The 14,038-nt window shown below is 55.0% G+C and overlaps 1 protein-coding gene across 2 annotated transcripts in view; it reads left to right on the top strand.

The window, feature by feature from the left end:
* GRIP2 (glutamate receptor interacting protein 2) overlaps nt 1–14,038 on the top strand; it is a 54,447-nt gene that overhangs the window by 28,656 nt on the left and 11,753 nt on the right. For both annotated transcript variants that reach the window (XM_029918829.1, XM_029918828.1), the window contains exons 5-17: nt 174–260; nt 777–852; nt 1,985–2,130; nt 2,975–3,122; nt 3,230–3,399; nt 5,197–5,322; nt 5,659–5,808; nt 8,289–8,475; nt 8,958–9,103; nt 9,812–9,892; nt 11,657–11,723; nt 11,816–11,961; nt 12,727–12,871. In XM_029918829.1, the coding sequence (XP_029774689.1) occupies nt 174–260; nt 777–852; nt 1,985–2,130; nt 2,975–3,122; nt 3,230–3,399; nt 5,197–5,322; nt 5,659–5,808; nt 8,289–8,475; nt 8,958–9,103; nt 9,812–9,892; nt 11,657–11,723; nt 11,816–11,961; nt 12,727–12,871 (1,675 nt within the window). The remainder of the gene's footprint in view (nt 1–173; nt 261–776; nt 853–1,984; nt 2,131–2,974; nt 3,123–3,229; nt 3,400–5,196; nt 5,323–5,658; nt 5,809–8,288; nt 8,476–8,957; nt 9,104–9,811; nt 9,893–11,656; nt 11,724–11,815; nt 11,962–12,726; nt 12,872–14,038) is intronic.

Here is a 14,038-nt window from a genome sequence, read left to right as displayed (position 1 = left end):
AGGGTCCCTTGAAGTCTTACTTGTCCTACCTGTAAATTGGGACGGGGGGGGATGTTTGCCCTCCTTGTAATTGCTGTGACTGGTCACCCACTTCTCCCAGAATGAGCTTTGGGGCTGTCTGTGGCTTGGTGATGTGACCAAGGTACTCAAAGGAGCCCTCTCTTTCTCCCCAGCCCCTGAGAACAACACAGGGATCATCACAAAGACAGTGGACGTCTCCCTGTACAAGGAGGGCAATAGCTTTGGCTTTGTCCTCAGAGGTGAGTGTGAGAGTCACACTGGAAGTCAAGGAGGGGGAAGGAGGCTAAGGCTAATTCCATGTGTGACACATGTTTTGCTTTAGTGAGATTATAGATATAGATCTATAATATATGGATAGATAGATTGGTTCTCACTTCTGGCTTTAAAGAGCTGAGAACCATTAAGTCAACTGTTAAATGAAAATTTTCGCCAAAGCAGTTAAATGTGCATGATTGCTAGGAGTAAGGTTGAGAAGAAAGTTTGGAGCTGCCGAGCAACCAGGGCAAAAAGGGAAGTAGGATGAGATCATAGGAAGGGAAGCAAGTCATTTAATAGAGGATTTTGGTCATGTTACCTACTTTCTGTCCCAGCTCTGAGGATTTATGGTTGGTATCTTATAAGAGGGCCCGTGAATAGCAAGGACAGGTCCTAGAACAGATTTAGTTAAGAGAGCCTGCTTAGAGGCTGAGTCAGGGCCTCTGGGTGTCAGGGAAAGAGTGGGTAGATACTGATACCTCTTGTTGAGTTCTGTCCAGGGGGTGCCCATGAAGACATACATAAGACCCGCCCACTCGTCCTGACCTATGTCCGGCCTGGCGGCCCTGCAGACAGGTGAGCCTGAACCAGAAGAAACCATATAGCCTTCCCCTGCCCTGACTACCCCCAGCTCCCCTGTGAAGAAGGCAGACTGGAAATCATGGTGCCCATTCTCCAGAAGAGCAGACTGAGGCTCAAAGAGAGGACTCCCCTTGTTCAGAGGCACTTGGACCTGTTGGTGGAGCAGGACTCAATTCTATATGGGACAGACCCCAACATCCTACTGTCTCAGGGGTGGAGAGGGAAGAAAGCCTTTTCATTATGTTGTTCTTCCCTTCTCTGGCTTAGTTTTCCCATCTGTGGAATGGGACCTATACTGTGGCCCCTAGGAGTTGCTGTGAGATCTTGGGACACTGTTCACAGTGCCACTGTGGCCTCGGTAACGCAGACCCTGGAGTCCTGCTGTGCTGCCCTGCCCGGCTCTGCCTCCCGCAGCACAGCCTGGAGACGGGAACGTGGGAGAGGGACACGCCCAGTTCCCGGCACCCGAGCCCTTGACCTCCCCAGTGGGAGAGACTTGGTCATTTTAAGAGAAGCCTGGAATGGTCTTGTCAGAAATCTAAACCCGTTCTTGGGACAGAGGCCATGAGGAGCTATTCATAGAACCTCCCAGAATAGCTTTGGCCACCTGTTGGGGCAAGCATTCCAGGGTGGAGCTTTGACCCAAACTGAGGTGAACCCCCATTCAGGCCCTCTCCTGGGGCCCCTGCTGAATTTGTTCCCAGGCGCATTTGTCACCAGGCCAGAGTCATGGCTGAGAAGCCAGGGGGCTGGGCAAGCATGAGGCCCCCAGACCGCCTCGCCCCAACATGGCTGGGCCCTGGCTTCCTCCTGTATCCCCAGGGCAGCCCCAACTCAGACATTCTGGCGTTGAGTTGGGGCTGTGGATTTATTAAGCGCCAAGAAAGGGGGGAGATGTCAGAGCTGGTCGCTGGTGCCAGCTCTCTTTACCTGCCCACCTCATTTACCCCACGCCTGACCCATACACTCCCTCCTACATTCCTACACTCAGTGTTCCGCCCCTTCTCTGTCACCCACTGCTGGCCCTCTCTGTCCCCCGTGCCCGACCTTTCCCAGCGCCCTCTCGACAGGGCTGTGTCCAGTGTTCATGTGGGGCCGGGCTGGCTGACTGGGCTCTTCCCTGCAGGGAAGGCTCCTTGAAGGTGGGTGACAGGCTGCTCAGCATTGATGGGATCCCGCTGCATGGGGCCAGCCACGCCACTGCCGTGGCCACGCTGCGGCAGTGCAGCCACGAGGCGCTCTTCCGGGTGGAGTACGACGTGGCCATCCCAGGTGAGTTGGGGGTTTGTGGACTAGGGACAGAAAGAGGCCCAGGGCTTGCAGCAGGGTGGGGGTCACTGCAAAGGCTCTGTGACCTTGGGCCGGTCACCTAGCCTCTCTGAGCCTCTCTGGGTGGTAAACGCTGTGTGGCAGGCATTGTTGGAGGTGCTGGAGATCCAGGTGAGAGCAGAGCAGACGAGGTCTCTGTTTTCACAGAGCTCATCTTGTGGTGGGGAGAGATGGACAGTAAACAGCAAGAATCAAATATAGAAGGTGTCAGATAGCAGTAAGTAGCGTTATAGAAAAAACTCAGGGAAAGATGGGAAAGTCTAAGGGAGACAGAGGTGATAGTGGTCAGATCAGGCTGGTTACCCTAGACAGGTCACATTCAGGGAGTATGATGAAAGTCAGTTCCGTCTGATTTGCTGACATTGAGACACGGTGGCGGGAGTTGGGGGGCGGGGGTGGCTCAAGAGCACAAGGATCAAGCTTTCGTATTCAAGCCACTGGGTGGGTTAATGGGGGGGCCAATTTCTGTGATGGGCAAAGGTTGTAGTGAACACAGTGTGGTGCTGGCAGATGTCAGGCTGTCCATACAGGTGAGCACATTAGTGTTGTCCAGCAGAGCCCTGAGGTCAGAGCCCCTCAGAGCTGAGTTCCTGACCCTCCTCTGCTGCTGAGCATTTGCATGAACTTGGACAAGGCCTTTACCTCCACATATATGTTTCCCCATCTGTAAAATGGGTACAGTAACCCTTCCCCAGCAGTGAGGGTTAAGTGGAGATAGCAGTGTGAGGCTGTGGAGGCAAGCGCTCCATATCTGCATTTCAAACCCTTGTCTCCTCCCACATGCCAGATACAGTGGCCAATGCTTCGGGGCCCCTGATAGTGGAAATAACCAAGACACCTGGGTCCGCCCTGGGGATCTCGCTCACCACTGGATCCCACCGGAACAAGCCAGTCATCACTATTGACCGCATCAAGCCGGCCAGCGTGGTGGACAGGTGAGGCACGCCAGGTGCTGCCACCGTGGTGGCCGGGCCTGGAGGGGAGAGGCTGCCTGGAGCTGTCTCTGGCTGGACCAGCCTCCCTTGTCCTTCTTCCCGGCCAGGAGTGGGGCCCTGCATGCCGGAGACCACATCCTGTCCATCGACGGCAGCAGCACGGAACACTGCTCACTGCTGGAGGCCACCAAGCTCCTGGCCAATGTGTCAGAGAAAGTGCGGCTAGAGATCTTGCCTGCTCCCCAAAGTCGTCGGCCCCTGAAACCGTCAGAGGCAGGTGGGTCCCCTTGGAGGGCTTATGGGGAGGATTGCACAGGGTCCCAGAGGCCTGGGACTCAAGTCCTGGGCAGGCTAACATTTACTGAAACAAACGTCCCTTCGAACTGTCAAGTGCAGCATCCGATGCTGGGCTGGTGGGGCAGAGAAACAACTTGAACATTTGAGTTGCCTCCCAAAGCTATTTCTGTCACTCTGCATATTAATAGAAATATAAAGGCTAGAGCAAGGGAGGGGACAGTCCTTCTGTGCTCTGTGCTCCTCAGAGCTTAGATCTGGGGCTCAGTTCAGGGTCCTCAGCAGGACCAAAGGAGGCACCTGGGCAGTCAGGAGGCCCCAGAGAACAGGGAGCTGGGTGCTACGCAGTCCAAGGGCAGAGGAAGCAGGTGGTCTAGGAGACCAGAGGGCAGAGCTGAACTTGGGACAGAGGGGTCACAAGGACAGCTCAGGGCCAGCAAGTGCCTCTAGCATTCTGAACCTTGGGCTTTGGGTTTAAATGCCAATGCTGCCCCAGCTGAACAGGGGTTTTGGCCTTGGTCGCCTCATCTGTAAATGGGAGTGAGGAACCAAGTGCACAGGCTTGGAGAGGTTAAATGAGGTCGAGCACGGAGCACAGCCCAGGGGTGTGAGTTCCAGCCCTCAGGATACAGTGTAGGTGAGGATGGCATTGGGCCACCCCATCCTTTGCCCGATTGACCACCTGGGAGAGAAAGAAATCCCCCAAATGAAATGTGGGGACACAGGCGTTGGGGAGGGTCCCTCTCTGTGGGCTCTGCCAGAGTCTGAAAAGGCCTCATCAAGCCCCAGCCAGGGCCTGATACAGGAGGCATCAGGGCTTGACCAGCAGTTGCCCATTCTCACATCATGTAGGAGCACCTGCTGTGGGTGGGGGCTTCCCATGGGTCCCCCATTTCATCCCTAGGACTAGTCCGTGAGCTTGGTATTGCTGTTGCCCCACTTCCCAGAGGTGGCTGAGGCTCAGGGAAGTGAGGTGCCAGGCCTTGTGTGCCCACACGGGAAAGGAGGCACTGCACAGGGGGCGGAGTCATGCCCTGGATGACTAGGTTCTCACTCATCCATCCATGGACCCACTGCACCAGAAGCTGGACCCCCAACGCCCCCCAGCAGAAGGAAGAGCCAAGCAGGACCCAGGGCAGTCTGGGAGGGGGAGTTACATGGTGGCGGGTTTGGAAGATCAGGTGGGGTGGGGGCAGGGGAGGCAGGATCCCTGGAGTCCTGCGGGAAGCAGATGGAGAAGAGTGCAAAGAATTCATCTGTGGGAGGAGCCTGTGGAGGTTTAGGGAGCAGGGGGAAGCCACCCAGAACAGCTTCAGGCTGAAATGCAAGTGTGAGCAAACTTCGGCCCTGGAGCATAAGTTGCCTCTGAGAGCCCAGTGCAGGGCGGAAACGGCCTGGTCCTAGTGCCCCCATGTGCTCAGCCCCTGGCCAGGGCTGCCCAGGCCACAGCACTGCGGCAGACCTGAAAGGCACAGGGGTCCCGCGGCGTCTGTCCTCCGTACTGCTCAGAGCTGATGGACAGGCGGGGCCTGCTTTCCCTCGCATCCTTGCTGCTGCCTGGCTGAGTGCTGAGCACAGTGCCGGGCACATAGTGGGGGTGTTTCCGACACATGCATGCAGTCTGAGTGCCCGGCTTGGCTTCCGGGGAACTCTGGCTGTCTGGTCTTGCTCTCCTCACTTCATCTTGCAGATGGGAGCCTGGCCTCCAGGGGGCATGGTGAGTCCAGACTGGCTCAGTCCCTAACACCCGCACCTCTCTCTCCTCTTACTTGGGTCACAGTGAAGGTGCAGAGGAGCGAGCAGCTGCATCGCTGGGACCCCTGCGTGCTCTCCTGTCACAGCCCGCGGCCCGGCCACTGCCGGACGCCCACCTGGGCCTCACCTGCTGGCCAGGACCAGAGCCGATGTAATGTGCCCAACTCACCGTGGCTTGTGCATGTTCCGTAGGGGAGGAAGCCAAGACTCAGAGAAATCAGGGTGTCTGCCCGGCATTACCTAGCATATTAGTGACTCCATGAGCTCTGTTCCTAGCAGCTGGGTTTCACCAGGTCTGGGAAAACCCTGTGGTCTTTGAGGCCCAGAGTGGGAGAGACTTGTGTGAGGTCACACAGCCAGTGGTTGAGGTGAAAGGGGGATGCGTCCCCGCGTCTCCCTGTGCTGGGGTGGCTGCCTGTCACCCACTGTGTGGCAGGGCCAAGGGCCCTTCTGGGATTCACAGTCATCTGTGCTCTCGTCTCCCCAGCCTTGTCCTCGACTCCCTTTTCTTCACCGACCATGAATCATGCCTTTCCCTGCACCAACCCCAGCACCCTTCCCCGTGGATCCCACCCCATGAGCCCCCGGACCACAATGGGGCGGAGGAGGCAGCGAAGAAGGGAACACAGGAGCTCACGTAAGTGGGCCATGGCCTCTTCCCTCCTCTTTGGGCGACTTGCATGCCTGATCCTGAGAGATTTGCCGCAGGATGAGGGTATTTGGGGCAGGGCCCCAGCTGTGTGTTTGTGGGGTCATTAAATAGCACGAGTGGTATGCCAGTCTGCCTTGGATGGTTGGGCAGGTTGTGCAGTGTACAAGGGTGCACCTGGCAAGTGCCGGTTACTTTGTACATTTTAGTCTTGTATTTGTGTTCTGGAAAATTCCTAGCAGGTGATGGGACTCACCATCAAAGAGGCACTTCACCTCAAAGTGCCTTGAGGAAAGGCTACCTTTTCACATTTGCAGAAAGGTCTTGGGAGTAACTCCATTTCATTTTCTTTCATTCTGGATTCATTCTGATCCATTCAAGGAGAAAGTATGAGTGTGGTGTAGCTACGTCTTTACTTCTCTGACATTTTGTAATTTCCCCTAAGACAAAGACATGTAGGCCTGAGACTAGCCATCCGGTATGTGATAATTTTCACGTTTAGTATGTGTGTGTACACGTACATAGACGTATAGACATACACACATATATACACACACCTATATATTTCTACTTGCCTTTTGTGTATAGGCATGTCTGTTTATGATCACTATAAATGTAGTTCCCTTTTGAAATGAAGGTGTAAGTATTTTAAAAAGTGAATAAATGTTAAGACAAAGCAGTGAATGATAATGCAGGAGACATGTGGAAGTACCAAAAGTCCTGAGAAGGCCAAGAATTTTGAAGTCTCTCCTGGGAAAAGTCCTTCCTTTGTTGATGTAGAGAGTTCATCCAGCCTTCTGCTTTGTGAGTTGCAGAGGCCTCCAGGAAGGATGGAAGGTTAAACTGGACCATTTGGAATTGAACCAGGTGAGGGAAAAGGGGAATACAAATACCCTGGCACCTGAAAGGAGGTAAATATGGCTATGAGCTTCCTGGAAGCCAGGATGAAAATGGAAACAGATTTCAGAGTCAGATGAGAGATAAAATACACCTTTGTCAACCACCAAAGCTGGAGGTGTGTAGGTAAAAAGATTCAGAAATGCTGTTCATAGGCAGAGGCATGTGGAGGCAGAGGGGTCTTGAGACCCTTTCCTAAGATGGATGACTAATAAAGTGTTATTATTATTATTGATGATAGCAATTAGTTAATTAGTTAAATTTTTGAACACTTCATATGTACCAAGCACCATTCTTATTATTAGGGATGTAATTATGAAAATAAAATAAATACAGTAACATAACAATATATTACACATATTGTAACATGTAATATAAAATGTAACACAATAGTAATAAAAACATAATGTAGAATTCATAATAGCATTAAATATAAGTTATATTTAATAAATTATATCCAATATCCCTGTTGATAATACAGCTATATTTGTACATGGAATATAAAACAATACATATTAAGTAACATAAATCAAACTGATATAACATTTTCATATGACCCAGCAATTCCATATTAGTATATGTCCAAGAGAAATGAAAATATATGTCATGTCCACCCAAAAACTTTTACATGAATATTCATAACAACATTATTCATTTTAGCCAAAAGGTGGAAACAACCCAGATGTCCATCAGTAGAAGAATGGATGAGGGCGCCTGGGTGGGTCAGTTGATTAGTGTCCAGCTTTTGAGTTCAGCTCAGGCCATGATCGCAGCGTTGTGGGACTGAGCCCCGCATTGGAGTTCCCGCTGAGCATGGAGCCTGCGTGCGGTTCTCTCTCCCTCTCCCCACGCTCCTCTCCTGCTTGGATGCACACTCTTTCTCTCTCTCTCAAAAAAAAAAAAAAGACGAATGGTTAAAGAAAATGTGGTGTATTTGTACTGCGGGATGTTAGTTAGCCTTAGAAAGGAGAACCTTGACAACATGACGCTTCGTGCAAGAGGCCAGACACAAAATAGGATGACATTTACAGGGGATGTGCAGAATAGGCGAGTCCACAGGGAAGAAACTCGATCAGGGGTTGCTGAGGGCCGGGAGAGATGGAGGATTTGGAGCACTGGCTGCAGGGAACAGGGTTCCTTCTGAGGTGATGAAAGGGTTCTACGAATGATTGCACTGATGATCGTACCACGTTGTTAATATACTAAAACGCACTATGTGGTACACTTTAAATTGATGAATACTATGGAGGTAAATTGTATCTCAATAAAGCTGTTACCGAAAATAGCATACTATGTACTGTGGTGTGATAACAGCATTAATGTCCTTGGAACCTCTGTTTTACGATGTGGCAGTCCCGGGAGCTGTCTCCCTGAATCCTTGTCACGGCCCTGCTGGGTGGGGGTCCCCCAGGGTACAGATGACGAGACTGGTGGCCAGAACAGGCTGTGACTCCCTGGCCCACTCACTTGCCTATCTGACTCCAGGTCCTTGAGCCTGGGGACGGGTTGGTTCTGGCCGGAAGGGGGTCTCTAGGAATGCCCACCGACAGCCATGCCCCCCTGTCCTGCAGTGTCACTGGCCTCCAGCACGGTGGGGCCAGGGGGACAGATCGTGCACACGGAGACCACGGAGGTCGTGCTCTGTGGAGACCCCCTCAGCGGCTTTGGCCTCCAGCTTCAGGGCGGCATCTTTGCCACTGAGACCCTGTCCTCCCCTCCCCTGGTGCGCTTCATCGAGCCCGACAGCCCGGCAGAGAGGTGAGCCAGCTTCCCCTGGCCCGCCGGGCCTGCCGCTCTCCAACTCGGGGGTCACAGACAGCCAGGGATCTGAGTTGCAGCCTAGCCTGGCTTCAAGTGTGTCTCATTTCACCATCCCATCCCCTCCATCGTCAGCCCCACTTTACAGATGAGGAAACTGAGGCACAGAGAAGGTGATTCATTGGCCCAAGGTCACGCAGCTTGTCAGTGACCCGGGACTTGAACCCCTGTCTGTGAAGCCAGAGTCCTCTATGTGCCACCGCCTCAGGCTCGGGCTCATCCCCCCTGGGCAGACAGAGAAGCTGAGGCCCAGCAAGCTCACTCCCTTAGCCAGAGTCACATGGTAGATGGCCTGAGGCTCTGCAGCGGGTACCGGGCAGAGGTGTGAGTCACGCCCACACCTGTCTCGCATGGCCTTCCTGCCCCTGGACAGCGTGATGGTGATGGAACTCTTTCTCTCTGCGGGGCCGCCTGGGGCTCAGGTGTGGGCTGCTGCAAGTGGGGGACCGCGTCCTGTCCATCAACGGCATCCCCACCGAGGACGGGACAATGGAGGAAGCCACCCAGCTGCTGCGGGACGCGGCGCTGGCCCACAAGGTCGTGTTGGAGGTCGAGTTTGATGTGGCAGGTGAGTGAGTGTCCCTGCTTTCCTCCTCACCCTTTGGGACCCTGTGCTCCCTCCTTTCTCTATACGTCTCCTGCCACCACCCCCACCCCACCCTCCCTGGGCATTTGCTGCGTGTGCCTGAGCACCAGCACCAGGAAGGCACTGGACAGGGAGGCAGGAATCCCTCACACCAGTGTGAAGGTGGGTGGGGGGCTGACAATACTCCTGCCCCTCTGCAGGGCTGGGGTGAAGAACCCCAAACAGAAACCTGGTGAGACATGCTGATCAGGTGATCTTGACATTCTGTGATTATGGACACTCCCTACCACCACCCGTCCTCAGCTTCCCCAACTGTGAACTCCTACTGTGGTGCACATTGTTGGGTTAGATGAGATAAATTGTGTGGAAACAGTAAGGACTGGGACCTAGCAGGTGCTTGGGAAGTCTTGCTTGGTCTGAAGCAGGCTGGGTTAGGCTGTGGGGAGCCCTGGAACTGGCAGTCATGGGGCCCAGGTGCCGGCTCTGAATCTGCTCTGACCAGATGGGTTGTCTTGGGCAAATACCAGCTTGCTACGCCTCAGTTTCCTCATCTGTCAGGTGGGAGAAGCAGGGTGGGGTTGGAATGGGCGTTTCTGCAGTCGCCCCCAGCTGGCCTAGAATGAGCCGGGGCCGGGGTCCCTGAGTCTTCTCCCTCAGGTCTGACGTGGGTCCATGTGTGTTTGCACGCAGAGTCCGTCATCCCGAGCAGTGGCACCTTCCACGTGAAGCTGCCCAAGAGGCGTGGAGTGGAGTTGGGCATCACCATTGGCTGTGAGTCCCTCCCCACCGAGCGAGCCACCGGCCTGGGGAAAGCCCACACCTCCAGCCTGGGAGAGGGGGTGCGCCTGGGGGGAGGGCTGGCTGGGGCTCAGCTCTGTGTCCTGGGGTGACTTTTAGGGAACTTCAGACCCCTCCTCCCATGGCTCTGTCTTGCTCGGAGTGGATGCTGAAGTCCTCAGGGTGGACGAGGGCCTTTGTGATCTGGTCGTCGTGATATCTGGCTTCATCTCCCGCCATCCCCCTCGCCTGGTCATAGCATCGCCAGCCCCACTGCCCTGCTGAGGTGACCTCCTAGCAGGTGTCCACTCTGGCCAGGGCAGCACACACAGTGGTGGGTCAGGGGTGCTCGGACATCATTACCCAGTGAGATTCAGGGAGCCCCAGAGAACAGAAGACCAGGACTGCAGCTCCTGTGTGAAATGATTCTCCTCCCTACCCTGGGTTTGACGGAGGGTGACTGTAGCTCCTTCCTTACCCAGACTCCACAGTCAGTGGAGGTGGGAGTTAAGCACTCTGGGAGAGGAAAAGCTGCTTGTAGCCCAGGAACCTCTGGGTGGGGTTGCCAGATACAGTTGCACAAGTTGTACATGACACAAGGATGCCCATTTGAGGATAGAATTACAATTTTATTACATCAGTTGGAAGGGGTGCTTTTGTCTCATCTGCAAAATGCCAGTTGGGCTGGAAGAGGCTCCTCCCATTTAGGGAAAACCCATTAGCCCAGATGAATTCTTTCTGCAAGGAAACCCAGCCCTTCATGCGACACATTGTCTTAGGTCACATTCCCCCAGAAAGAGCTCCTTAGACAAAGAGTTCTGTTCGGAGGTTTACTGAGAAGGGTGCTCGGAGTCAACACCGGTGCGAGGGGAAGGATACGGGACTGGGGGGCTGCAGGAGCTGGGCTGTGATGTAGCCACAGTAAGTGGCTCAGCCAATCCATGGAGAGCCCTAGGGCCAGGAAGGCTTTGAAAGTTGTCCTCAGTGAGGCTGGGAGCCAGGCCTTTGCACCTTTGTATGGGCCAGGCTGCACCCAGGAGCCACACCACCTTGGGTGAGGCTGTTCTCTTGGCCAAAGGCATTTCCCAAAGAGGGAGCCCCTGTGGGCCATTCAGCCAGCACTCTCTGCAGATGGGAGAAGGCAGAACTCAGTTGTGCAAGGCTCACCCAGTTCCTGGGCCCGGCCCTGTGCCAGGTGGGGGTGCCAGCCAGACACAGCCCCTGAAGGAGCTTCTGGCTTGCGGGGGGAGGGGCTGAGCAGGAGGGAAAAGGGCTGACGTGGATTGAATGCCTGTTGTGTGCCAGGGTCCATGTTGGGCTTTGCCTTGTCTACTTTATTTTTTTTTATATAGTTTATTTATTTTTGAGACAGAGAGAGACAGAGCATGAGTGGAGGAGGTGCAGAGAGAGAGGGAGACACAGAATCCGAAGCAGGCTCCAGGCTCTGAGCTGTCAGCACAGAGCCAGACGTGGGGCTTGAACCCACGAACCATGAGATCATGACCTGAGCCGAAGTCAGATGCTTAACTGAGCCACCCAGGCACCCCTGCCTTGTCTACTTTAATCTCATGACATCTCTGTTTCTGTGGCATCACCCCCATCTTACAGAGGGGAAACTGAGGCAGAAGGGGAGCTGATTTGCTCATGGTCACCCAGACAGGAAGCAGTAGAGCACAATATGCTCTAACTCCTGGCCCCTCCAAACCCTCTGAGGCTGAGGTGGTCAGAGGTCAGATTCGTGGCTCCTTTCCCTGCCAGCGACCAGCAGGAAGCGAGGAGAGCCCTTGATCATCTCCGACATCAAGAAGGGCAGTGTGGCACACAGGTAGGGCTGGCCCTGGGCACAGGGCGGGGGTGGCGATCTAGGCGGAGTAGCACATGCCAGCCTCTCTCTGTCCCCGACCCCTGCTTCTGCAGGACCGGCACCCTCGAGCCTGGCGACAAGCTTCTGGCCATCGACAACATCCGCTTGGACAACTGCCCCATGGAGGACGCCGTGCAGATCCTGCGGCAGTGCGAGGACCTGGTGAAGCTGAAGATCCGGAAGGACGAGGACAATTCGGGTACGGCCCCGACCCCGCCCGGCAGCCTCTGGGGCCTCCTGCTGGATGACGGGTTCCCAGCTTGCAGTCTGGGGCTCCCTCTGGCCGAGGAGAGGGCGTGGCAGGCTGCTGGTGCAGGCGCCTTGAATGAGCCAATGCAGGGGGGGTCCCCAGCACAGACATCTCCCCATCCCTGGGGCTGCCTGGTTCCTCCAGGCCCAGCACAAAGGGGGCTCCCCAGGGGGCAGCAGTGAGCGGGTGAGTGGGCGGGGCAGGGACGCCCCCTGCATGAGTGGTGTGTGAGTGACAAGTAAAGGCTGTGAGCTCTAACACCTCTGAGGCCAGACAGGTGACCGAAGTGAGTGAACTGCACAGAAGGTAAGAAAAATGTATACAGGCCGGGGAGGCAGTAGGGAGGGGTGAGGCTTGTGGTCCCTGGAGAGCCAACCCCTTATTTGGAAAGACAACTATCCTGGGACAGATGGTCTCTTGTGGGCAAAACTTTTCTAATTTTTCTCTTTTAAAAAAACTGGACATCTGGTTTCTTCTCATTTTCATGATTGCTATTTTGTGTCATGTGTGAGATCTGTATTTTAGAGCATTGGGTTTGTGCTGTTTGGGTGCAAAAATGCACCCACCCGAGGTCCTGGCAGGAGCAAGCGGGTGAATTAATGAATGAGGGAGTGGGGGTGGGAGTGAGCAAGCACACCAGGTGTGGGGGCTGGGGCGCGCAGCTCCTGGGGCCTGCCCCGCTGCACCCCGCCCTGATGGGTGCTGCCTTTGCAGATGAGCAGGAGACCACGGGTGCCATCAGCTACACGGTGGAACTGAAACGTTACGGGGGCCCCCTGGGTATCACCATCTCGGGCACAGAGGAGCCTTTTGACCCCATTGTCATCTCAGGCCTCACCAAGCGTGGTCTGGCTGAGAGGTGAGCCAGGGTTCCGGGGGGACACGTGAGGCGGGCCCAGGGACCCTCATGGGGCAGGGGCCGGGCTTTGGGAACAGCTGAAGTGGATCCTGACCTTGGTTCCAACGCCGATGTTCTGGGGCACATCAGTCCCTCCCCTCTCTGAGCCTTGGCTCCACAGAGGCAAACCAGCCCCCCTGGCTGACCTCTCTGGCTTCAGATAAGTGCCAGCTAAATGTGTGCCAACCCTCCTCTCCCAACCTGGAGATTCCCAGAGATTTCTGGAAAGTCAGCATTGTGAGCCTTTCTGGAGCACCTGCTTCCATCCTGGCACAGTGTGGGGCTTTTCTGCCAGCTTTAGGCTCTCCGCTCCTCCTGGTCTGCTCCTCTGGGGAAGGTGCGAGAAAGAGGGTGCCCCAAGTTGTCCAGACTGCGGGGAGCAGGTGAATCTGGCACTCAGAAGCGGAACACAGGACAGGGCCCCACAAGGGTCCCAGGGAGGTGATCCCAGTATGGGCGAGATGCAGCTTTCCCCAGACACTGAGAGGGAGAGACTGGTGCGCCTGGAGGGGCTGGCTGGGGCCTCTGGAGGAGGGTGAAAAGCAGAGGAGCCGCGTGGTGATGAGGGCCCCAATGGGGTGGAGGGGGCCAGGGATCAGTGGATGGCTCCCTGTGGGTGTCCCTGGAGCGCCCCCTGCTGGCCCACTGCAGCGGTTCGTGTGTACCGTTCCCACCTTGTGTGTCTTCACCTACTCCCACGTTTACTGGGTACCTCCTGTGTGCCAGCTCATTCTGGGCGTCAGGGACGCGAGAGCCAGTCCCCCGTGTCCTCACCAGGCTGATCTAGCTGAGTGCTGTCCAACTACACATAACACAAGCCACGCATTTAATCATCAACTTTCCAAGCAGCCGTGTTAGAAAAATAGAAAGACAAAATGAATCTTAAATATGTATTTATTTCAGCATGTAATCAATACACAAATTAGTAACGAGATATTTTACATTCCTTTTGTTTTAATTGTGTCTTCAGAATCTGGTGCCTATTTTCCGTAGTCGAGGCACCTCAGCATGGGCCAGCCACGTGCCAGGGCCCAGGAGCCACAGATGGCTGGTGTCTGTCCCAAGGGACAGACTCTGACCTCAGCCACCATCCCCCTGACTTACTCAGTCCCCTGCACTCCTGGGGAC

Source organism: Suricata suricatta, chromosome 12 (assembly GCF_006229205.1).
Source record: "Suricata suricatta isolate VVHF042 chromosome 12, meerkat_22Aug2017_6uvM2_HiC, whole genome shotgun sequence".
Lineage (NCBI taxonomy): Eukaryota > Metazoa > Chordata > Mammalia > Carnivora > Herpestidae > Suricata > Suricata suricatta.
This window is presented reverse-complemented; position numbering and strand designations above follow the sequence as displayed.